The sequence below is a fragment of the Heliangelus exortis genome, chromosome 5 (genome assembly GCF_036169615.1).
Source record: "Heliangelus exortis chromosome 5, bHelExo1.hap1, whole genome shotgun sequence".
Classification (NCBI taxonomy): domain Eukaryota; kingdom Metazoa; phylum Chordata; class Aves; order Apodiformes; family Trochilidae; genus Heliangelus; species Heliangelus exortis.
The window spans coordinates 35033136-35060447 of record NC_092426.1 but is presented as its reverse complement, the minus strand read 5'-3'; the positions used below and the strand labels follow the sequence as shown (position 1 = coordinate 35060447).

General features: G+C 36.9%; 1 protein-coding gene across 6 annotated transcripts in view; it reads right to left on the bottom strand.

Moving 5' to 3' along the window:
- Window positions 1-27312, bottom strand: part of SIPA1L1 (signal induced proliferation associated 1 like 1) — a 198092-nt gene that overhangs the window by 39985 nt on the left and 130795 nt on the right. For all 6 annotated transcript variants that reach the window (XM_071744541.1, XM_071744543.1, XM_071744542.1 and 3 more), the window contains 7 exons: window positions 21634-21764; window positions 20816-21004; window positions 14346-14520; window positions 8317-8420; window positions 7027-7184; window positions 2979-3555; window positions 1611-1885 (listed from right to left, as the gene is read on the bottom strand). In XM_071744541.1, coding sequence (XP_071600642.1) covers window positions 1611-1885; window positions 2979-3555; window positions 7027-7184; window positions 8317-8420; window positions 14346-14520; window positions 20816-21004; window positions 21634-21764 — 1609 coding nt within the window. The remainder of the gene's footprint in view (window positions 1-1610; window positions 1886-2978; window positions 3556-7026; window positions 7185-8316; window positions 8421-14345; window positions 14521-20815; window positions 21005-21633; window positions 21765-27312) is intronic.

The window sequence follows — 27312 nt, the reverse complement described above, 5'->3', positions numbered from 1 at the left end:
TACATAGGATAGTTACAAATGCAAGACAGTTCCTAAACCTCAATGGTTCTGGATACAGCAAGCAGGCTAAAAAGTTGCTTTATGGAATTTTATAACTAGGCAGTAACAATGGACATTTACTTGTAGAAGACAACAACATGATGCCAAAGTGCAGTTATTTCAAAAAGTGCAGTAATTTCTCCTCCTGGTATGGGTTTGGATATGCTAAAGCTGTCTGCTTTTGACTGTACTGAATTTACTTCAGGAATAATAGGATCCCTGCTTTCCACATGGATTTTTCTGCTCTAATCCTTCTGCTATGATTGCAGCTGAACTTTCCATTTGCTCAGGCTGCTAAATACTGTGCAAAAGCTTTCCAAATACCTCCTGGGTGACCTTATGCCACTGCTCATTTTAATCCCTCACGTGTATTCAATTTTCCACTGACAACTAAAGGACAAATAAAACTCCTTTTTTCTCTGCTCCTGTTTTGCTAACAGTTACAAAAGCAGTTAATATGGCTCACAGCAAAAACAAACATGGATTCCTCCAAGGAATGAGTTCAAGGTATTTGCTCAGGAGACACAATTACATATCAATGTAATAAATGGGCATTTAGGTTGAGCTCCAACGTGAAGTATACAAAGATTTAGCATCTATGCCTACAAAGATATTGCCTGATTGGAAAACAGCAGTGCAAACCAGCAAGGAACCCACTGAACTTTGATAACTGTACTTCTTTCCCCTTGGCAAATCTAGCATTATCCTTGAGCTTGCCTGCAGGCACATTTAGTCTGGTGAAGATAACTGGGTTTTTAATCACATATAACATTTTTAAGGTATTCATACAGGATGTCAGGAATATGGGAATCAGATTTAGTGATGTGGCTGGATGCTACACACATCTGCAGAAGAATTCAGGTAGGAGGACTAAAAATTACAAAAAGTTTTACTGTGAGTTCAAGGAAAACTGACTTAGTGTCCAACTTAGGAAAAAAAGCATGTACTAGTGATTATTTCTGACCAAGCAATGTTTGAAAGCTATAACAGCAATAATACAGTTGTGACAGAAGCCCTAGGCTTAACACAAATGGGAAGCAAGAGACATGCAGCAAGATCTATTACCGAGCCAAGAAAATTACCATTTGCAGCATTTTCTCTGGCCAGATTCATACCTTTGATAAATGCACATAATTTACAGCCTTATGTATTTGTGACAGTAGAATAATGTGATTCTATTAATAGCTTTCAAGAATTACATCACTGAAAAGTAGTGACAAATGGGAAAGCAGGGAGGGAAATATACAACTAATTTTGATGCAGCATAAACACATGACTGCCAAGAAAACCTTTACTTCCATGGCATATAAAGGACACACCAGTTTCTTCATACCTTTTACTAAGTTGTGGTATTTCGTTATTATTTTGTGGGGCCTGGATTCTGAATATGAGCAGTTTTTCCTGTCTTCTTCTTTCACCTTACAATACTGGATGGTGTATTTATAATTATACCTGAGGTTTTGGAGATTAACACTTATTTCTGTGGTGTTCCTTCCCCCTCCGACCCCTAAATCAAGAGAAAATTTCAGAACAAACGTTCTGAACCATTTCATACCCTAATTACACAATACCTGCGTGGCGTGCAGTCCTCATATGGAGGGACAATGACAACCTTGACGGTTACAGATGTCCTCAGAAGATCAATCATTTGCTCATGGCTCAGAGTGGCCACAGCCACTTTGCAGATTTCCACCAGGCGGCTGCCTTGCCGCAGCCCCGCCTGCCAGGCGTAGCCGTAGGGCTCCACATCTGCCACAATCCCTTCATAGTTCACATGGAAACCGAGCTGACCCAGACCATTCCTCCTTAGAGTCATCTCCACTGTTTCACAGCCCTTGGTCACGAGCTGTAAATTGAAACAAAGATGGAATTTCAGGCATGGAGAGACCGTCAGTGCCAATGGAAGTTACTCCACTTCCGTACAATCAACTGATTCCCAAGCCAAGGGTGGGACACAATCAAGGAATATATAGCACAGCCCTGAGTACATCATCATCTGAAAAAGGTCTTGTCACTCAAGCTAGTATTTTCAGTAGAGCATGGCTACCTCATGTTCTGCCTTGAAACACTGAAACCATAGGAATTTTAGAAGAGACATGGCAGCACCCAAGAGAAAAATCCGTGCATTTACACAATCACCTCTACCTTTTATGCTTCAGTAGCTGAAAAGCCTTTCTACATTTCCAGCTGTTTCAGTAAACACCAAGATGACTTTTAATCACAGAATGTGGTGGCACACAGATACTAAGCACAGTAAACTTGCCAAATCTTCTGTGTACAGTGTGCATGAATAATGTCAAGAGCATTTTATTAGTACCTGTTTTTCCCTTTTTTCCTGGTGTAGCTCTAAAAGCTACAGCTGGGAAGTTACAGGAAAGACAATGAAATGTAACACATTCTTTCATAACTTAATTGGTTAAAAAAAACGAGCACAGATGTTTGATGGACAAATACCATAATGCACTGCAATTTTACTTTATCACATGCATTCACAGAATATCTGAAGTTTGCAGTAGGGATTGGGACTGGGCCCTGCTGGCAACATAATGAGTCAGTCTCAAAGAAAATACAACATCATTTGAAACAAGTTACAACAAACCTATATAACACAGAAAGGAAAGGAAAACAAGGAAATAAATAAGGTGATGCTTCTGTATTTGTTTTGTGGCAGGAATTCATGCACCTGAAGAGCCTGTTGTTTTTTGTAAATATTGAGACATTTTGACACACTACCATCTGAGTGTGGCCAATATCTGATAAAAGTAAAAAACAACACTGGATTTTGACAAATAAAGCAGGAAAGTCCTTATATAGTTTTCATGATAAACAATCAGAACAGATTTAGAAAACTCAAGCATAACTTAAACTGAAGCCCCCCAGGTGGTGGGCAAGATGAGAAAGCAAAGAAGTGGAACCAAAAAAAGAGAACACAATCTAACCTCCAGCCTTTTGACGATCTCTTTGATATCATCAATGTTGCTGATGAAGCTCTCCAAAGAAACACATTCACCTCTCTCATAGAATATTTTGATATTTGTGTCCGTTGAAGTCCACCCTATCACATCTCGACAGGAGCAATTGAACACCACGCTTTTTGTGTCCTGTTCAATAAGGACTAAAAACTCATTAGAGATGCCTAGGAGACAGTCTATTTCCATACCCTTGCTGTAGTCTTTTGCATGGACACTCCACACAATAGCACCAGAACTATAGATCTCTGCTCCTGGATAAGGTTTGGACTTTTCTTTCTTTTTTGAAGCAAGTGAGATGAAGGGAAACTTGCCAGAAGGGTCAATAGGTGTGTTGGTAACATTCTTCTCTGCCAAATCTTTCAAGTATTCTTGACGGGTCCTGGTGGCCATCGCACGAAACTTTTCTGATTTATGAGCAGCATTCTCTGCATTAATGACTTTGGCTAGCAAGAAGTCCCTGAAAACATTTGATTTAGGAAACGTCACACCTTTTGGAATAGGTGGTCCAAAGGAAGGTACATCTCTGGATCTTGTCACAGCAACACTAAGATAAATAAAAGAACAAGGAAGAAGCAGAGTGTTTCAGTATATGTAAGTTAAGCAGTTTTTAAATTCAGAAAACACATCTCCTTTTCTCCTAAACCTCTCAGTTTTTCTCTCCTTTTCTTAACAATATGCCTATATTTACATTTTTATCCCACCACTGTGGCCATTATGTCCCCCTTCCTGTATAACAGAAGGCCACTTATTTTAGCATCTACCCATTTTTAAGCAGCCCCCAGTACCACAGCTTAAAGAGAGCTTCAGCTGCAAAAATGTGCTTTTTTGATGATGTAATTATTCATGTATAGTAGCTCTGATTTTTGTTTGGTTTTACTACAAAAAGGAAATTTCTGACACATGCTATTACAAAGAGAAGCTTACAATTTAGCTACCTACAGCTCATCTGAAAACAATGTGAAGTATAGGATCAATACCAGAAATACAGATAAAAAAGATGCATTAAAAAGATAAAGACAGTGAAGTTATCTCACAAGACCAGCTGCCCCGTGAGAGTGTCTTCTGGTGACTGACTGAATACGTACCTCATACCACTGAGTATATTTTAAATTTCTGGATCAAAAGCTGCACTAGCTGATATTGCATGCTAGTGATACAAGCACACTCAATATATTCTAAATATAAGAACTTTCTTAGAAGGATGGAAATATTTAGAAGATAGAGATGCTTTCTTTTCCAACTCTTCCTTTTAGTTTCCATACCCAGTGATAAGACTGACCATAAATGTGTAGGGCAATGTCAACAAGCTTTGCTATTCTGCCTGGTCAATTCTTGTTTGATACGGAGTGGATGAGAACTGTTTGGCATCACTGGAGATTTCTCATTCCAGTCTAGCCCAGTACCATTCACTTGGCACTGTCCTAGGAAGAGGCTGAGGACTGTACTGCAACAGTTCTGTTACAAGAAATACTCCAGCAGTTCAAATCCAATTTACCACATTTCTGTAAACAGATCTGGAAACGCATTAACTAACTTTGGACAAAATATCCCAGTTGGGGAGTTACATAAAGAAAAACAGGATGGCACTTGAACATACTAGAAACAAACATTGTGGTTTATTTGGAAGGCTGGCTTGCATTATTTTTACACTTCATTCTAACTTATCTGACTCTTTAAACATAATCAACTAAATTCTCCCCCCAAAAGTTAATAACTAAGATTGCAGAAGCACCAGGGTATGCAGGAGGGAGGGGCACATGGGACCACCACCATAAGTAAAAATTAAGTCACCCAGTCTTTAATCGTATTTTCTAGTTTTGGGTGGTAGATAGTTTTTTGGTTTGTTTCTGTTGGTTCCCTATTACAGTATTTCCTGGCAATTGATACTGAAAGATGGCAGTGACTGTTATCTTTTTTCTAATGTATGCCAATATATCTAAAAGTATGCAACAGGGGGTGCTCATGATACAACCATCTGACTCTTGATCATCTTCAGCAGTCCTGAAGTGTCTGTTATTAAGAGGTAGAATATTAAGTGTTAAACACAATTACTGGATACAATGAAAGCCTCCCACAAATATTTTGTTTGATTTTAAAATGTTACAAATCTCAGGGATAAAAAGCTCATCTTTAACACATCCTAAAGAAGTTTTAAAAAGTACACGATGCTGACAAAGAAACCAGACTTATGAAATATTGTTTATCTTTCTTGAGAGGCAGAATCACTGGCCAAGACAGTGCTTGATTTTTCCTTTTATGCAATTTTTAATATAAATTCCAGTACTTTTCATGCTACATGGCTTCCTGTTTTGTCTAGAATTATGAATCTACAAAACTGTTCCAAATAATTCAGTGAAAAGAGGTCAAACTTACTTTGACAAGTTTCCTAGAAAAACTTACAATGGAATTCTATAAACTGAAATTGTTTGCACTGGGTGGAGAAAAGAAATTTAATCTTGAAGACAATACATAGAACATGGAATGCTCTGGTGGTCTCCTTTATCAAAAGGAACATTGATACTCAGGTTGTTTTCCTACCTGCTCTCCCTCCCCCCTTAAAATTTGAACCTGTAGCATCACTAGAGCCAAAATTGTTACATTCTATTCACTATCAGTAATCAGTAAGCTTCCAGCCCTCATAATTGTGAACACCTGAAAAATGGAAGTGATTCAGAAGTCTGTAGGCCAGAAACAGAACCCTGAGATATTTAAGTTTACTAAAGTATAACAAGTATACATCTTTTTAAAAGAAACTGTTTCCAGTTCAAATGGAAAATACATCTGTAGCCCTTGTGGACATATTTCCTGTGTTCCACTTACTACAAAACCAGATTCTGCACAGAATAAGACCTGAAACTTATGGCTACAGGCTTAAGAAAAAGCTGTGTCCACAAAAATTATGTAGTAATGGAATTTGTCAATAGGTTGCCTTATTATGAAGTATTGACATGAACATACCTACTCTAGGAAAGTTTTATATATGTACAAATATATGTATCAATTCAAAAGTGCTGTGTGAGGAAGCTTTACCAAAAATTTGTGAGCAGGGAAAAGCCTTCAAACTTTACTATACTTACTTGGAAAACTTGAATACATGATCTCAGACACTGCAGTCAACAACCCGAGCTTTCCCTCTAAATAAGTACCTCACTGAATTAAGGTGAGCACTTCTGTATGAGTAAAGACAATTAAATTCCAAGGCTACCTCACTTCAAGAAAACTACTCTAAATCCAATAGTTTGACATTTTGTATTTCAAATAGAGGAGCTTTAGAGAAGTTTGCTAACATCAGCCAAAACTTAAAGACACAATAAAAATTGAGGATATAATCAAGGTAAAACGTTTCTTTGAGCATAAGAAATGTAACTTAAAAAGGTTATTTCTGTGGGCTTTCAATTTGGTTAAAAAATTATGCTACATAGGAATCTCATCTTGCAACTCTATTGTATGTTACTATCAACTACCACTTTTTACTTTAGTCATGGTGACTAAACCCACACAAAGGGGTTTTTTTGCTGCAAACTCTCAGGGATTCCTTTGCTGAACTGAGACAGAAATCAAGATATTTTGGACAAAATATTTCAGAACGCATAACTTCTTTCTGAAAGGTTTTCACTGTTTTCATTCCAAAAATGGAACACAAGCTCATACGTTTCATATCAAAACACAAACAGTCTTCTAGCATACTCTTCATGAAGAGAATAGAAAGGACCTGAGAATGGAATTTTCAAATCATTCCCAATACTCAGTTTGTTTATGGATGGATGTGTGTGTGTGTGTGTGTGTGTGTGTGTACACACTGCCTACATTGATTTCCTCACTGGGTGTGTTTTCTTTATATACTCAGGTGTGTCTAACTACTTTTGAAGAAGTGTTCTTCATGGCCACATTCACATGGCCCAAAATCTCCTCGACCACTTTATTTCATGTTTCCCTATGGAGAATTTAAGAAGAGGAGTGGCACCACCCCCTTGCACTCGAATTCCATGATTTCCAGGAGACTGGTGACAGGTACCTGTAACAAACACTGTCAGTGCAGGGCCCATGCACTCTTACAATGACAAAGACATGCTGGAAGTGGGATCGGATGTTCTTTGGGCTGAATGGTTGTGCTCCAGGCTCTTGGAAAACTATTGTCACAATATCATTCCCAATATGTCGTTTTCTCAGAAGCTTTACAAAAAAAAAACAAAAACAAAAAGAACAAACCATAGGTTAAAAACAGTCTTATTTCTCATCACAACTGTTCATTGTTTTATTCCATATGAGACTTCCAAGCTGAAAACGGAAACAGTTCAGTATTTATATAACAAGAATGTTATTAATCTAATTAATTTCAGGCATAGGGATTTTCATAACTTCATTTCTTCATATAACATACAGGAAGATCTTGTCAGGAAAAATGTTAAGCTAAAGAGAAAAAAAAAACCACAAGAAGCTGGAAAAGATTCCCCACTTCCCACATTATTACAAGCCAGAAGTAGGTTCTACTTCAAGTTGAATAGAGTTGTCATTGTCTTTAGGACATGCTATAAAAATTTTCTGGTTGGCTTCTCTCAGTATCCAAGACTAATGTAAAAGAGAAAGGTAAACTACAAGGCAGTATAACATTTAGTGTAGAAAACCAAAATCAAAATATGCTGTGTTATCTTTTATTTTTAAGGGAAATTTCTGATTTATTTGCCAAAACACAAAATAACAATTTCTGGAGTAAAAAGTATACATATAACAAGATGGCCTAGTATTTAACAAGACCAGGTACTTCAGAGTAAAACAGCAAGTCAGCTTACACAGCTCTTCAGTACAAGAAAGAAAAAAATTAAAAAGGGATTTTGCTTCATGTAATCTTGTGTAGTGGGGGCCAGACCACATCACTTGTCAGCTCTTATTTTTTTATTATATATAAAAACATGTATTATATTTATTATAAAACTTGCTAAGCACAACTTGACTGCAGAAGATTGAAAATTATGTCAAGTTCCCTGTGGTCCTTTTGACATGAGATACCAACTCTTATTTATCTAACACAGATGTACTACTGATATTACTGTATAATATTTTCAAAAAAAGATTCAGCAAATAATGCATAATTAAACAGAAATCAGTCCTATGCTGAAATCTCTACTTGTGATGTACCTACAATGATCTGCTTTCCTCCTCTTCCTGACACAGAAATGACAGGTTTTACTTTGGTTTTTTTAAATGTTTTGCTTGCCATTAACAAATAGAAGTTGACATAAATACTTAAAAGTTCAGTGACTTTTTGGAAGGAAGACTAATTCTAAATAAGCATGTTCCACCTTACCTGTTGCTTGTTGTTTGGAGTATATGGCAGCATGGTAGAGACATGGAACATGATTTCATAGTCCTTGTATGTGGTGTACAGAGAGTGGGTACCCGTTGAATCAGCTTCAGTAAAGAAAAAAGAGAAAATAAAAGCACTACTTAAAAAAAATCCTTGATCCTAGCTGAAATGTCAGCAAGTAAAACTTACCTATTCACTTGTCAAAGTAAATGACACACAGAGGTGGCACGTATAATTTTGCATACTATTCTCAATTAAGAACTTCTTAGTAATAGGGACTTTATACCAGAAAACCCAGAAGAAAGCATGACAAGTGATAACAAAGTCTAAATTATTTTTAGACTCCACCTGATATCTAAGGCTAATCAGAAAGAAACTGAACTGTATGGCATGTGGAAAGGACTTCAGAAAGGAAGGCAGACAGATCCTGCAAATGAACATTTATTGTATTATCTCATGCATAATTAAATATCAACGGACATATAATCCACAAGATATGGAAGAGTAGAATGGGTTCTTTCAAACATAAATAGCAGGGATCTAAATTAACTGTACTGAAGTCAGATAAAACCTTCACTGGTGCAGGTTCTTTATACACAGGAGCAGTCAGAAACCCAGACAGGATGTTGGCACACTTACAGCTAATGATGGGAAAAAGGCCACAACAATGATATTGTGATGCTGGTATATTAACCAAGGGTTCTCTCACCTGTTTTGGGTTCTGGCCACCCTATTTTAAAAGTTATAGAAGAAAGAGAAGGGATCCAGAAACGGGTCACAAAAATAAATATATGTGGATGATGAGACTTACATATGGAGAGAAAATGATAAAAACTAGGATTATGAAGTTTATAAAGAAAAAAAGAAGAGGGGATATTATTAAACTTTAGAATGTGTTGAAGACTTGATTACAGACATTTGGGAACTTCTTTCTCAAAAAAACCAAACCAAACCAAACAACAACAACAAAAAGCCCAAACAAAAAAACCAAAAAACAAACCAAAAAATCCCTTGAAAAATGTCCCATTAATTCAAGTAGCAACACACTCAAGTACTAAATATATTCTTTCAATTATAACCACTGTCCACCATGTAAGGAGCCCATTTTCAAACAAAATTCAAAAAATATCTAGAATCATATATGGAAAAAATCATCCTGGCTATTTCAAGTTATATAAACATGCTACTGTATTATATAATGCCAGCTATTTATGTCTACATATTTTGAAAAGCTGTTAAATACTACATCTTGCCTGTTTTATTAGCAGAGAGATCATGTTACTAAGATAACAGCTCTAAGCTTTGTGAGGCATTTACAATCCCATAAATATACAGTCTATTTTCCCAGATTTTGGGTGTAAGCTTTGACAAGATGGAATGATAAAACAGATGCAGCTTTGCTGTAAATCAAAAACCACATCATAAGGAAGAGGGTAAGAATGCAATTCTGACAAATAATATTCTAGAACAAAGCCTAAGGCATTTAAGCCAAACTTTCAACTTTTCTTAATGGACTTCATTTCAGGCAGAAAAGAACACTTTCTCAGAACAAACACTAGTTCTGCAACCATAAAGTAAGGGTAGAATCCAAATGAGACATTTAATGATTCCAGTTATATTCAAGTACTTCCCAGCTTAAATCCCTGTTATTGAAATCCAAGTAAGAATGGAAGCCCACATCCACTACAGGCCATGCATCTTTCTCACCATTCACATTTCTTCTCTCTTACAAGTCTAGAATACTTTTTCTGAAGTTTAATACAATAATTGCAGGTGTTTGGTTTAAATCAAAGCACTGACATTGCAGCAAAATTCAAGATTGGAATCCAGAATAGGACCCATCGTTTCAAGTTAGAACTGCAAACCAGCACTGCAATCTACTTTGATTTCTTTGCAATTAACAGAGGCCTGAGGGATCTACAAATTCAGTAGCACCTTTTTATACTGAAGGCATCCCCTCTACCAGGAGTCTATGGCATACTTATTGATCATGCCTTCTCCATCTGGTCCTTCTCAACTACTGGGTCTGATATCTAGTTAAGGATGTCTGCTCCTCTTTTCCTTCCACCATTATTCCAAAAATCCACCTTATTCTTCTGTCCTTCCAGTGTTTCTCAGGTGTCTTCACAATGTCTCAGCATACTCCTACTTAAGCTGTTTTTTTCCCCTGGCACCAACAGTGGCCAAACTTGTGACTGACACCAACAGTGTATCACTGATCAATTCACCCCATGGAAGCCATGTGATTGGGCCACCCTGTATCTACAGCAGCTTTTAAAAACTGTGCACTAAAAAAAAAACTTCCAACTCACTGTTTCGAAGGAAAACTTATTGCACAAAACTGTAGGAAAAGAAAAATAAATTACAGGCACAAGAATAAAATTTTTCAGGGCTTAATGTTGTCCCCATCTATCTTTGCTGTTAAAAACCCCTGCCTTATTTCTAGTTCCTCCTAGTTACTGGCTCAAATTCATGACCTGTCAAACCTGCTCTTATTTGTTATGCACAAGGACTACTCCAAGCATTCACGTTCTACTTCTGTTGTACCCAAGTCTTTTGCAGACTCCAGTTGAGGACAGAATCCTCTATTTTTTAGCATACAAGTGTATGTCTACCACAAACTGAGAAGTGCAGGTACACTTCCCCTCATCTATATTTCTGCTACTTAAGCAATAAAGGCATCTTAGCCCTTCTTTAGTCTCCTAGCAAATGTCTGAGAGCCAACAGAAGTCTATTCTTACTTCCACATAGTTGAAAAAGATGTTAAATAGTACAAGTTAAGATGGTAATCTATCTGTATTATTTCACTCAAAACACTGGGTTTTATTGACAACCCCTGAATGAAACATCAATTTTAAGCCCATTCAATACCTAGATTTTTAATCTACTTAATAGCTTCCATGCCATTTTTATATTATTTTCACATCTTAACCAAAAAGTCAAGCAGTACAAACACCTAATACAGACACCTGCCATCATTAGCTAAGTTCATAAACTCATGAAATAGGTAATTCATAAGCTTCTACAATTCACATTAACTCATCTTCATATCCAGCCACACACCAGGACACACACCAGGTTACCAGGTTTAGCTTTATACAGGTAATCCCATTTACCAATTTAAAATATTGAGAAATATGACTAATTGAGGGGGGGAAGAAAAAGCACATTCTGCACCTAGAAAATAAAATTATTGAAGTTATAATTTGAAATATTACTGTGATGTTTATTACTTTAATGTGATGCCTGTAAACCTCCTAGCACCCGTGGGACAGATGACATTTTCAAGCTCTATTTCCTATCCAAATTGTGCAGGCTGCCAGGAGATAGACTTTTTCCCCTCTGGTAATTCTGGAAATATACAAAACTTCAAAAGTAGCAGCACTTTTCCACAGTGGCACTGGCAGAGATCCAAAGCTAAATCTCTTGAAGGAGCCAATATACTTAAATAGGCTTTCAATCAATGGGATGCATGAGATTCCTCTTTCAAAAATTGGCTCTGTTATGGATACTTACCAATTAGTACCCTACCTCTAAAAAATTCTAAGAACAACTGATCTGAAACTGCCTTTTGCCACAGCAACTTTACTTTTCCAAATCTGCATAAACTGAAATCATCTTTTGAAAATTTCCAGAGTACATGTAGGAATTAGCTTCCCTCCACACTGAGAAAATCTTTCCTCATGTCTTTCATGATGCATCTGCTGCAAAGTATTGTCAAATGTACAGGAACTAGCAAAGTAGCCTACATAGCTCTGACCTTTCTTGCAAGTAATGAGTAGACATCTGTTTTGCAAGTATCTTTGCAATCAACTGTGCTGACATTAAACAGTTTTTATGCAGGAAGAAATTCTGAGTAATGAGACAGCACCAACTATTTCATGACATAACCTGAAAGATTTCAGAGAACTGAGGAGTTCCTACGCAGTTGTAGCTGATGAGGTCCTTGTAAACCTTGACTAAAAGCAGCAGTTTCCACTCAGAACATCCCCTTTCCTCTCTGATCATGCTGTAGGGTTCATGTAAAACCTGCTTATACCTTCAGATACAGAATGGAGCTGGTGGGTCTACTGAGCAACATGAACAAGCTATGTTAACCCTCAACATGGAGCAGAAAACCTTCAATTCTTAAAACCAGGAGACACAGTCACTAAAAATTTACATTTCAACAGGTGTGAAATAGTACTCAAATCAAAATCTGACAAAATTATTTCTTCATGTCAGCAACATGAAGAACTCAAACATTACTGGAAAATTGTGCTGTCTAGCAAAAAAAAAAAAATCAAACAAGTACTTAAGACACACTAATAGCTTTCATGGGTGTATCTGAGCAGATGAATCAACTCTTAATCCTACAGCATTTAAATGTACTAGAAACCAGTGTGTGTGGACTGACACCAACAAGAAAGGTTTTTTGTTTGTTTTTTTTCAGCAGTCTCTATTAAAACAGGAAAAAGAGGAGAGAGGATTTAACTACTGAAAGTAACAAGGAGGTCACAATATAAAACCACAAGTTGTGAAGCAGTAAGTATTTTCTCTGTTTTCTATACACATTTGATTTTTGACCCAGCTTATTTTTATAACTCTTAAAACAGCACTTTGGTGCTGCAAAAAAGGAAAACCCAGTCTGGGAAGTATTGTAGAATGCATTCCAAGTAAAGGCAAGAAAATGTAACACCAAGAAACTGCCTGGTTTTCATCTGGAATTGTATATATAATCCTATCCACTAAAATGAAAAATACTGAATTCAAACTTGGATGAGTGCAGGGGAAGGTTACCAGGTAACAGCACATAAAAGGGTGGAGGGATGGCAGAGAAATGCATGCCTCCCACACCAAGAAGAAAGATGGCTTAGTAAGGGTAACATCACAAAAACATCACACCAACAACTGCAACAAGGAAATGCACTAAAGGGAGTAAATAAAACAAAGGGAATATACATATTGCAGCTAAAATAAATCCATCTCAATGGTAAATGTTTGCAAAATAGAGGTTAATTTAGGTTTAAAACCACAGCAAGTTTTATAATCCTCTCTCTGGAGTGATGATTAGGCTGACCAAGAACAGTCTGAGATGATGGCAATGGGATGCCTATAGGAACGAAGGACACAAAATAGGCTGGTGCAGCACTAAAGCATGGCAAGTTACTGTATTTGTGACAGGAGACCCTTAAGAGCACAGTTTTTGCACCAATGAAATTGATGAATGCTCTTCTGCCTCCATGAATCAATTCCTTATTTGATTTCCCTTGCTGCAAGTGAGCAAAATAGCAAAAGATTTCCATAGGAATTGGTTAGTTCCAATACTCAAAGGAAAACAGGCCAAAATTTCCCTGAGTATTTTTAACTAGATTAACAAATTGAATACAGCTTGCTGATAAACAGGTATTTCACAAGCTTGATTCAAAAAGTAGGAAGTTTCTTTTACAGATGCTATCGTCCAAGATCATCTTTCCACTGCATTTTTGTTGCAATATGTTTTACAGTTAATTGTAACTGCCAAATCCAGTTTAATTTCCATAATTCAAATGAAAAAAAACCACAGAGGGAATAACATATTTGATAGCAGGATTAAGACAAAACTGCCTAGGATAAAAACTACATGCAACACAGAGCAGAAAAGCAATAGGTCAACTCGTCACAGTGGAGTTACATAGATGGGTTCTTGTAACTTTTTTGGTACCAGTCTTTTAGCATATCATTAAAATTATGACATACCAACTGTACAGACTATTCCTTACACACTGATGATGGATTTTCAGTGCTGATAATGGCTCCATAGTTACTGATTTCCTATTGGAGCTTTAGTGATAATTTAATACCAAATTAGTAGAAAAATCCAATTATTATCAGATTAAAGACTATATAAGCATGGGCCAAAACACAAACTTGCTCTGCTTTTGCTTCTGATACTAAGAAAAGTCTTCCTTTAGCAAAGAGGATATTTTTAAGAACTATCTTTAAAGCCAGTTAGCAGGCATAAGATGTATTTAGTTCACCTAAGGGGAAAAAAATTGAAAAAGTCTTACTCTTTGTATCCAGCTGAGCACGATACTTTTCAAATCCCTTGAGTCGAACTCGTTCTCCCAAGAGCTGAAGAAACTCCTCAAAGGCTGGACCTGCTGATTCATTATTATACATTTCTTCTTCTGTGCTTTGCCCAGCTTTGCAGTACATGATACCCACCTTCAGCTGGTAACTTAACTGCAAAGGGGAAAGGATGAAAATTATGTATCCCAACTTTATCCTACTGAATTTGATTCACCTGTTTATTAAGGCCATAATTCGCAAAGAAAAAATACTACATTATCAAATGTTAATCTCAAATGTTAGTCTAGTTCCAAATACTCATTGCTTTCCACCACAGCTGCCTCAATGACTGTGTATTTCCTCTAAAGTCATCAAAACGTTTTCTGAGGTGAGACGAACATTAATGTTCTTTTATTTTCATTTATTTTGCAAATGGCAAATGTCTTACACTGAGCCACATGGAAAGCACTGGCAGAGCAATGCCAGGAGCTTGAGTCTCATTCTTAGGATGGTGCCATGGTTATCATCCCCTGCTCAACACCCCATGCAGGAGGGTAAGGGCACAGCACATGCTTATTTCTATAACAAGTGACAAAACTTTCCCACACTTCAAAGAGTAGATGAAAATTATTCACTTCACAGTTCATTCAACTTTCAGTTGAGAGAGTCTATGGCATTCAGCTGGCCTCCTCCAACTTAAAAATGAGTAACAAAGAAAGCAGCTAAATTGAGAAACCCTGGAAATGCGTTAAAGATAATATTTACTGGCACAGAACTTCAAATCTATTTGTGCTTTTTGCTTCCACTTTTCCTCTAATTTGATATTTAAAGTTCCTAATACAGAAGAAACTGAAGATGTGAATTAAGTTGTGGTTTGTGGTTTGTTTTTTTTTTTACACAACCATAATTGTGATACTTCAATGCAAACTGTTCCCAACAATTCCAAATTCAATCACACACAAAAAGGACATCTGTGTCCTTTATATCTTGTCTACAGAAAGAGAGGTTTTTGAAGGAAAGAAAGCAGCACCCACAGCCATTTACTGCTGTCTCCAAAATCTTTTTCACAGGCAGAGGGCAAATGCAAGCCTTTGCATTTATGCATGTAACTCATCTACTGAAAATGCATACTTATTGCAAGGTAAATAATCTCTCTTCCCACAAATTTTTGCAGAAATTTCCCACGAATTTTTGCAGAAATACCAAAATCTGCCAGACCAAAATCACAAAAAAGCCTATATCAAAACTGGCATGAGATTTACAAGTTTGGGCTTGTAACTCACAGGTCAGTGGGAAGTGAAAACAGTTATTTGCAAGGGCACAGAAAGCAAAGTCATCTAAACAAACTGTGATTTGCTGTTAAAGCTTCTGTCACAGTTTAGGAGACAAAAGCTTTTGGAACTTAAAATGAAACTAGTTTGTTTTATCTTATTATATTTACAGTGGGAGAATTAAAAAGCCCCCAGAGAAGTGGTTCTGCTCAGTCTGACAATAAAGTTAATTTAAAATTTTAAAATAAAATACCTCTGAAAATTGTGACTTTACTGTACTGTTTTATTACCAAGAATGATCAATGATAAAGTATAAGCAGTAGGAAAATAAGATGGGAAAAAAAGGCCAAAGACCAAGCTGGCTTTATAAGTTGAAGAAGTTAAGCATATGTAATGAGTCACAGTTGTAGTGTATTTCATTTTCCCCCTCCAGAATGTCCCTTATAAGCTGACATGATGAGTAACATCATACCTGATTAACATCTTTTAAAAATGTCCAAATTTCTTATGATAAAATGTAAGTTCAGCATAGAATCATGGAATGGTTTGGGACCTTAAAGATCATCTGGGTCCAAATTCCCTGGCATCTACTTTGGGCCTTGATGTATTGTTTCTTTCTCCTTTTCTCTCATTGTTAACTACCTGCACTTTCAGCAATAGAGACCCAACCAAAACCATTCACCTGTAAGAAGAATGCATATTTTACAGTGTATTTGAAGTAATGATATTTATTGTTAAAACAAATGTGTAATATACACAACTTAATTATTATGATGATTATTTTGTGTTCCCATTCACAAAAAAAACAACAAAACAAAAAAACCCCACAAAAAATTCAAAACCATCATCAGTGTACGCAGTGCTCAAAATAATCCAAAACAGAGATGGACGTCTGTCTTTTTGTTATTATTTATAAAATATTCTACATGATGACTGTTTGATTAAGACTTAAATTTTTTTGGGAGTCAAGGGATCTAGGTGAGGTTTGTGGGTGCATTTTTATGATCTCTGCTTAGGGAGAGAACTCTATGATCTCACCCACTGCAGCTTCAGTGCCTCACAGCAGCCAAGCTCAGCAGCTTTGCCAACAGGGCTCCCTGCTCTGACAGAGAACCTGGACCAGCTGAGATGTGGGAAGAGAGAAGAGAGGAGAGGAAGGTGGAGAGAGGTGGCACTGCTGCTGCTCCTGCCAGGACGACTGCCATGACATTCCATATCCTCTGCAGCAGGTCCTGTCTTGGACCAACCTTTCAGGCAACATTTGGTGCTCAGATTTGCTCTCTGCCCATTCCCTGGGAAGTACGATGGATGGAATTGTTTCATGGGACCATAATACCTGAGTTACAGTAGCTTCTAACAGTTTTATTTAAACAAGTTAGGACAAAAAAACCTATTCTCACCAAGCACACCTACACTATTTAAGTTCAGTTTTGGGTGAAGGAGTTATGTTTGAAGGCATAAACATTAGTGGGATCAGCAGCACCCAAGAACAAACAAACAACTGTCCTTTATTGCTTTGAAAATGTCAGCCTAAGAAATTAAGTAAATATGCAAAGAGCAGGACATACCTACTAGCTGTGGTTTTAAATTTGCTGAACTTTAAAAAAAAATTTCCCACGGATGACACAAGAAAGTATTTCTAATCAAAAACAAAGCAGATTTGAGGGGAAAAAAAAGCATGCAGTCCCCATTGTTACACCTGCTTCTGATAAAACTAAGGACCTCATGTGTTAACTGCAAATAAAAGCTAAAAAAAGGAAGCAGAAGGATGAATGCCACTGTGGTAAAACTTCTAAAGCAGCAGCTTCATTTTAATAATCTAAGAGTATTTACATATTTATACATATGGGAAAAGTGCACTTCAAGTATTTGTCTAGGACTCAGAGTGGAAAGCATATCTTGGATTAACCGGTCAGCAAGTTTATATTATAATCGTGGATATTAAAAACTGACATTTCACAGTATTTCTGTGAACAGGAAATTGCCATAAACTTCTACTGGAATAAATGAGCAATTGCCCTGATATTCAAATTTTTAAATCATATTTGGAAGTAAACCTGAAGTAAGTTACCATGAACTCTGCATTCGAGGCAAAGATTAGAGGATGGTAATTAGCCAGGAAGCTAGGACAGCCCTAAAGAATGATTGGATTGCTTTTTAACACAAAAGCATTCAAATGAATGCATTTTTCATGAAGCAAATAAATGAACAGTGAGGTGATGAGCACTATGGGCCGGACGTACAGAACAGCAGATGTTACCAATCTAAGGGAAATAAGGAACATGCAATTTGATGTACAATAACAGTACAAAATAGTAGCAGGAAGAATATTCCCTTTCTGACATTGGATGTCATATGCAGATATTGAAAGAGTAGAGAGACAGATCAGCCATAAAAATGGGATAAGAAATTCAATGAACATATGTTGCAGTGAAACTTGAAAAGTGCAATCTGTTTAGTTTATCATAAACAAGACCAACAGATAATTTAATCACTGCATACAAAAACCTTTACTGGAAAAAAAAATTCAGCAAAAATTACTCCTAAGATGTAGCAGAGAATGGTATCAGAAATTTGTAAGCCAAAAGCAGAAAAATCCCAATAAACAACTATAAATACTAAAATATGAAAACGACCAACTGCTTTAACACCTCACCCAAATATAGACAAGACTGTAATCCTCTTGTAATCAAAACTGGTGCATGACAGTTTGTCTCAATGAAGGGGTTACTATGTGAAATGTAAAGGCTATGACAGGCTAAGGTCACTTCATTGTCTTCTTAAATTTACAAAACATCTTATTTGCTCTATCAAACAAGCACCTGCTCATGCTGTAATGAAACAAGTGTGACACTCAGCAAGAAGTAATGATAAACATTCTGTGTACCTAATTAATAGAGCAGCTGTTACCCAAATTTTGTTAGCTTGGAATTGATAAAAAATGCAGCTTCTAATTAGTACAGAGTGTGCTTATCTTTTTCTGTTAGAAGTGTCAAACTGTTTCATTACCACAAAAGCAAAAAATACTTTGATGTAGAGAATACAATTTTAACTATTGCTTCTCCTTAGTGATTTTCAAAAGTTTAAGTAGCAACAGAAAACCATACAATACACAATATTGTGGAAATTTAATGACTATATTAAATAAGACTAACTTAATCTCATACTTTTAGAAATAACCAACTTCTCAAGCAAATTGTTACACTACTTTTCAAATTAGGTATTTACTAGAAAAAATTTGGAATTTATGTTTTTAAATAGAAATTTCTGCTGGCTTTTTTCTTTGTGAAATTTTTCCCACCTATACTAGAGAGTTTGCAGATTCTTGATGGGCATATCTGGAAGGTACTGATCCTTAAATTCAAGGGCTGACTTATGGAAAAACATTGAATTAAATTCCATTTTCTCCTCTGAAGAAACACAGAATTTTGGAGAGAGATTAAAAGAAATCCCGTGCCTGAAAAACCTGACTGAAAGAAGGGCAGGTTAAGTTTAGGCTCATATAACAAATCATAAAGAATGAATACATGAATATTTGGAATCACTGCTCTAATCATTTAAGGAAAGCACTCAAGCCTCCAACTTTTTATGATCTCATCCTGTGAAAAAGAACAGTTATACTGAGGAGCATTAGCATCTACATATTCCATCCCTCTATTAACAGACTGTATAGTAAACCCATCTCCACTCAACTTTGTGTTCACTTGCTCACAGTGTTCTCTGCAAGAGCCAATAAGCACATGCAGGAGACACACCTGACAGAGTATAATTGAATTTCCAACAAGACATTTAACAATGCTTTTTCTTCAGAAAAAAAACCAACCTCTAAATAGCCATGGTACAGAAAAAGGAACTCACTTAGATGTGTAAGAGCATAAAATATATAAAGGAGCTGAAAAAATGATCAGTAGACTAAGGTAGGGATCTGAACTTGGACACACAATGTTTCCAAGACACTTTAACATTCTGATAGAGGTGAGGAATAGTAAGGGAATTGTTTGCTAACATTACTTTAGTCATTACTCTACAGAACTGGAGTTGAGGACTGGCTATGAGAGCTACCAAAGAACTTATGATAGTGGATAACTGGGCAAAAGGATGGCAGATGAACCTCAGTGCAAGTAAAGCTTGAAGTGATCCAGGTGGTACAAAGATATCCAATTATGTGTCTACAGCAATGAGCTCTGACTTATACCCCTAAGGAACAAGATGTTAGGTGTTCATGAAAAGATACCCAGTGTTCAGTGGTAAAAATAAAGTGCTTTGCTCAAGTTTTTCTTCTGGTAGATGTGTATTTGGGGAACCTCAACCTTCTAATAATCAAACCACAGAGAGGCTGTCAAAATCTTCATGATAGTTACTTATAAACCTGTTTAGAATAGATATATTATCTCCCTTGTGTGACAGATAGTGATTAGAGCCCTTCCAATTTTATGATGGCAATGTTAAACTGACAGCAAGGAGAAATAATGATGCAGATGTTAACTCTGTGCAGGAAAAACTGAAACAAAAAGGACCAGGAGGAAGAGAAAGCCTCAGTATTCAGGACAGCTAAATGTCATTCTCAAAGTTTTAAACCACAAGATTCACTTTATTCATGGACTTTCATTTTGCTAATGAATGAATCTTAGGCTATACAGGTAACATGCCTTGGTTCCACCCTCCAGAGGCCAGGATTAACTGAAAACCATAGGCATGAGGAAGAGCATTAGAATATTTTGTCATGTAGTCTCGTTTCAGGAGAAGGAAAAAAAAAAACAAACCCAAAACCAAACAACAACAACAAAAATCCAGGCAGCACTCTGGCAATGGTTGTGCCAACACAGTATCATAACAAAATATTTACTAGTATGTGAGATTTCTATTCTATCATGATAGCAATAATAAAACCAGAAGAGAGCTCCTGCTTCCCCGCACTCTTTGAAAAACAATAACTTAGTCTCTTTTAAAATAAATTGAAATAGATAATTGCCATAACCTTAATGTAAAAATTTAGGCAGAGAGCAATGAACTGGATTGTATAAATACCAAATATTCTTCAAAACTTGGGGAAAAGACATGCAATATAACTCTCTCTACAAGATGATAAGGCATGCTAATAGACTGACTCATTGCTTAATGCTAGAAGGTAATTTTTCATTTCATGGCAGTAATCTGACAATTTAATACAATGTCTCATTCTGTAAATCTGTACTTACCCCTTGTTCATCCAGCTTCATAAGCTGTTCTGTGACTTTTGGAGTGTTGAAGGCCAGCCTTAGGCAATGGATATTCAGCTCAGGAACCACGTACTCCAGAACTTCTTTTAGGGGAAGTCCCCTTGCTGTGCAATGCTTTGCAGTTGAAGGGATAGCATCTTCCAGAACTGAGCCTCGTAATGTCATAAGCTAAACATACAAAACAAAAATAACTTATACTGAATTATGCACTGAAAAAAGCTGATTAGCAATGGCAGTGGAGCAAAACTTACTATTTTTTCAAGTTCTCTATAGAGATTGAAGACACTAAGTAACTTGCTTTGTGTGAAGCAGACACTGATATGCAAAATGTCACTCATTCTGACAGCTAGAAGTAGACAGAATATTTGAAATAATTCCAGAGATTTACACTTCACAGGAAATTAATACTTGGAAGATTATAAGTAGTATTTCTAGCAGAACATTTCAGAATACAAAAGTATGCTGCTTAGATCTATCCACTGCCGGGTATGAAAGTGGAGGAAGCATTTTTCCTACTCTTTGCTTACTTCTAGCCAATACAGCTCCACTAAGTTTCTCAGGCTTTGATCAAAACAATCTCCACAATTTTCCTTTGTATTGGATATCACAGAATAACCCACTCACTGAAGCACTCACTTGTATTCCGTGTAATATAAACATGTGGTCAGGAGATTCCTGGATCATATAGAAGGCAGAAATCTATTATCATTGCTGAAAAGCACACCAATCCCACACATACCACCTGGTTTTGTCTACTCACTTGTAGTTTCTTTTACTATCATTACTGAAATGCCTACCTCACTGGTTCTGAATATGATCCTGTAGTTGTATTGAGGTCCATTTTCTTTGATTTCCTCTGGCTTCTCTCTCCTTATACTCACAGCTACTGGACCCAGGTTCTCATCTGCTCCAAAATAATTCCAGTGTTCTTGCATTAAAAAAAAAAAAAAGGAACACACAAATAAAAACTCTTACTTTCTTATTTTTTACACTTAAATTATATTTTCATGCTTAATCTCTATATTGGAAATAAATAAGAGCATGTCTTCAGTGGCATCAGGATTTCATTCTCCTGCTTCAATTCTCTAGTGAGCTCTGTTTATACAAGGCTGAAATTCAACACTGCATTCCTGCTTAAATAGGCCTAAAACTTACACTGGCTCTCATATCAAAATCTGTTTAATTCACATTGAGTTGAATAAGTAAAATTAGTTTAACCTCCCCTAAAGATAAAAAAAGGAAGCCATATGTCATGAGGGAAACTTCCCACTCTGTTACAATGGGAGCAGGAGACAATTGCAGTCAGCAAAGGATGTAATGTGTATTTTTGTATGGAAAAAGCAAAACAATCAAACAAGTTAATTATAAAAATGATGAAACTGTTCAGAGCAATCAAGCGTGTAGTATCACAGAAAAATAAAGTACAAGAAACAAAGTGTTGGGCCTAAAAACACTGAACTGCTGAAGATCCCTAAGAATAAATTTAAAGTGCTAAGAGTTAAATCTAAAACTAGCTTAGCTGTGAAGGTGAGAAAATACAGGGCTGGAGAAATTGCTCACTATCTGAACAGTAATTTATTTAAAATACATTTTTGTATTCATAGAATCATTACGGCTGGAATATATTCATTGAACTATGTGTATGTAAAACCAAGCTTTAAATGAAAATAACATCATAAAAGTGCAGTTACAAAAATTAAAGCTCAACAATTTCGGATATTGATGCTGAAGGCTCTTTTAATGAGCCTCCTGAGCATGATGAACTCTTTTGAGTGATGACAGAGGTACATCACCATGAATAGAGCAACATACAAAATCTGCACACATCTCAAATGACAACCACCGAATTTAAGCATACAACACCTGAAAGGAAAAGATACCAAAAGATACCAAAGATACCAAAATAGAAATTCAAAGATACCAAAAATAGAAATTGAAATAGATTCCATACAAAGTGAACGGAAGTAATTTTACTAACAAATAATTACTTGTGGTGTTACAAAAATTTGAGGGCCTCATTTTTTATTCTACTTCTTTTCAGATTTATTCTCGCTGTTTCTCGCTACGCTTTCCTCCAACACACTAAATGCTTTTCAACTTGGTGCTCTTTCTGAATTTACTTGTGCCCTACAATGATACTTTTGTCTTCACCCCTTTAAGCCTTTGGGGGCTCTATTCTCTTCCCTAGTATCTGATATTTTGTTACCCTTTCCTCAGTGTTTTCCATTTCAGAGCATGCAAAATAATACCAAAACATGCTCACAGCTTGCTTTCCACCAAATTCCTTTACAAGGCCTCATAAGCCAGTACTCTGCACAGAGGTAATTAAGAATCAAAAATTCTTTTAATATCTTGTGGAATATCCTGTAAATATTGGCATAAGTTTTGGGTGGCTGAATTAGGCATGAGTGAGGAAATTATGAATAAATTAGACAATCCATATAAGCCTAATTAAATCTGTATACTACTCTGCTGGTAAGAGCCCTGTAAATGCCACAGAGATCATGTGCTGTTTAAAAATCCAAACCATCTTATTAGCACCCCAGCTCTTCTCCTACCAATGAGTAACTTGCTTTTTTTGTTTGTAGCTCACCAGTTTATGGAAGAGACGATCAATGCAGATGAAGCACAGTCCTTGAGGACGTGAGATCACTTCTCTGTCAGCTATTACACAGATTACAAAACCTGCAACAGCTTGGTCATCTCTACACTCACCCACTTCATGACTTAAAAATACCTACGTACTTCTGCTTATACAACAGAAAATTTTAAGGAAAAAGTATGTGCTGGTAATACATACTAGAAGGGTCCAAAAATTACATTTGTTTCCTGTTCCGACAACAGCACAGATGAAAAAATTTGTGCATCTGGAAACCAGTCTAGCCTGCAGTTCAGATGGAGAGTTTTCTCAGGTGAAGTTATTCTAAATCTTGAAAACACATTTAGGAAGGCTGCTAAGAAGAATGCTAGAAGCTGCATGAAAATATACATACAATTCTTTATCATTCTGATCAAGCTTTTTATCTAGCTCCTCTTTATTTGGAAATACACACGGGAAACATGAAGTTTACACTCAGCTGCTACTAGGAAATGTCTTTCATCCTCATCCCCTCTGCTCTACACTGAGCAGTTGTCTTTCTCCCTCTCCTATGCATTTCCTCACTTCACTCTTCTATACACATTTACTACAGGCATCAACTTTCACCCTCATCCTGTAAATTTTTTCTAAGTCTAACCACATGCTTGAAAGGTACAGATTTGGGGATAGAATATGCAGGAATTTAAAGCATTAAAACAAAGTGGGCTGCCAACAGATAAAGGAAAGCTGACCAACAGCTCATTTGTTACAAAACCAGCTCAGGAAACTATTTACTTCTCAGTCAAGTATTTCATTCCAAACCAGTAACTCAAATTTGTCCTTAATGGTGATGATTTTAGCAATTACTGCCTTACGATGAGCAAAGCTCATAGTGATGACCAGATGTTCTTGGTTCTTTCCACAAGAATTTTAATTCACAAGACATGACTGGGGAGAGAGAAAGCAAACTGCTCCTCTGGAGTGATATGCTCTCTTTTCTAAACAGCAAACTGAAACAAATTTTTCCATCCCTATGGTTTTATTATTATCAATGAGTCTTGAACATAGAGATGCAGACAGGAAAATAAGCAGAGCTCTCCTTGAAAAATACATTTCTCTTAACCAACTCTAAACATATAAATGTTTCTAAGACTTCATCCAGAATAAATATACAAAGCATTTACCCATGTGTGGGAAAGAAAATCAAGTCTTGATAGGTTAATGGTCAAGCATTCAAAATTTTAAACTAGAAAACAGAAAACATTACCATACTAAAATCTGCAGTTTGCTTGTGTCTTAAATACTCTGCCCTGATCTCAGCTGGAAAATGTTCAGGGAAGAGCAATGAAACACGATTGAGGAAATAGCATGGATAAGGTTGAGAAGTTCAAGAAATCCATTATCTACACATCTCCAGAAGCTGGCAAAGCACACCTGGATAGCACTGCAATGCCTCTGCCCTACTCTCATCCTTCCTTCAGTATCTGTTGCTGACCTTTGCCAGAGGCTAGGACTACAAGTTTTGGGTTCCCAACTCTTCCCTTCTCTGGGAATTCTGATTTTGTGTCCAGACGCAGTGGATTCAAGGGTATTACTTGTACCTTTTTCTCTCTCTCTCTAATTATTTATTATTATTATTATTATTATAACTAAACTGAAGTATTGTGGTAAACATTAGAAGATTAATTGTGGGGGGTAGAAAATGAACATTATTTAAGAATTTCACTATCTTATACCTTTTCTTACATTTCAGTAAGAATGCCTGAACAACTTGCTTCTCCTTTCAGTCTGAAGTTTATCAGTTGTCTTTTAACATGTATTTTCTTAGAAGATTATAGTTGCAAGGTTATATACTCATGACAATCACAGAACAAACAACAATGTTACCCTGCTCTACAAGTAAAAAATGGCCCAGGAAGTAGCTCCCAAACAACTAACAGGTAGGCAGTCTCCTGAAATCTCTTCCCCCCCATACCTTTGGTAAAAAAAAGAAAACCCAACCTCTTTTCCTTCCAATTAATTCTAAAAGCACCATTTTTAGAGACAATATATTTCATTTCAATAATAACAGTTTGCTGTGTTGGATTTGGTGTTGGTTGTTTGTTTTGTGTTTTTTGTTTATTTGTGTTTTGTGTTTGTTTTTAATTTTGCCTACTACCAGCACACTTTGAAACATTTTTATTTTTATTAACAATCTCATCCGTGTATTTCATTATTATGCCTCCACTCCAGAGGAGTTCAGATTACAAAGTTGCCCTTGGACACAACCAAGCAGCAAGAACTGAAAGCACATATGGCAAAAATGAGAAAGCCAGCTGAGACTGAACTGAATCCAGTCTTATCTCTCTCCAGGTACCTACTACATCTACATGAACTGCAAACCCCTCCAACAAAGAGCCCTCTTAAAAGAAGGGACTCTGGCAGATCAAGAAACAGAGATGCCAGCAGGGACCCTGCTATCTTCAAGCTATGAGATGGGAAAATGTTATTCAAAAACCCATGACTGCCATGTAAAATACAAACAATGAACAACTTCCTTTATAAAGGTTCTCCCATGGAGAGTTATGCTTTTGGTTCAAAGCTTAATCTTATTCCAAGGTTAAATAAATTTGTGCAACCTTCATAAACTTGTGCTGGCTTCCCACCTTCCTCTTTTTTTAGCAGTAGCATTACCACGTGCCTCAGTGCTTATAAATGCCTAGATTTAAGATTTCTAATTACAACTTCCCCTATGAAATACAACTTTAATTAGCCACCTTGCAAATATATCTTTTACAATAGAAGAGTAGCATTCATCTGGACGCTCCTTCATCTTCCAGTACCTATAGTACTGTGTCCAGGTTCTGGAGCCCCTTTTACAGAAGGGACATGAAAGTGCTGGAGTGTGTGCAGAGAAGGGGCACGAGGATGATCAGAGGGCTGGAGCACCTCTGCTATGAGGACAGACTGAGAGAGTTGGGGTGGTTCAGTGTGGAGAGCAGAAGGCTCCAAGGAGACCTTATTGCAGCCTTCCAGTAACTTAAAGGAGCCTACAAGAAAGCTGGGGAGGGACTTTTTAGGATGTCTATAGTGATAGGACTGGGGGGATGGATTTAAACTACAGGAGGACAGATTTAGATTAGATATGAGGAAAAAGATCTTCCCCAGAGGGTGGTGAGACACTGGTACAGGTTGCCCAGAGAGGTGGTGGAAGCCCCATCCCTGGAAGTTTTTAAGGCCAGGCTGGACAGGGCTCTGAGCAACCTGATCTGGTGGGAGGTGTCCCTGCCCAGGGCAGGGGGCTTGGAACTGGATGAGCTTTAATGTCCCTTCCAACCCTGAAAATTGTATGATTTTGTGATGTTCACAGATCACTGTGTCCTGTGGAGCTGTTGCATGGCAGCTGTTAAGCAGGTACAGCATCTATTCTTCTGTACTTTGGTTCTGGCAAAAAGAGTTCTGGTGAGTCAAGCAGAGTCAAGAATTGCTAGCACTGCCATCCAGCCAATATTCCCTATTACGCTGTGTTAGGTTTTATCACAGTTGGGAAACTGTTTCAGATTAGTCTCACCTTTGCTGGGGGAAAGACATTACACTGGGTGGTCAACAAAATGTGTTTGGTACTTGTAGAACTGTGGGGTTTGGGTATATCTGATGAGGCTTCTGAGGTACATATCTTTCCAGAAAACCTCTGGTAGGAACAACGACCCTGGCCAGTGTCTGCTGGACTAACCACGAGCACAGTGAATTTAAAATCCAGTTTTAGAGCTTAAGGGAAAAATAACCACTTCTTTTCCCCCTCCAAATCCACTGCAGGCACATACTTACACTTTTATACCTGGTTATCCCTCATCAATACCCTGAGGACTAGGTTTTATCAATTTTATCTAGCTGATTTTAATTATGACTAAAAAGAAAT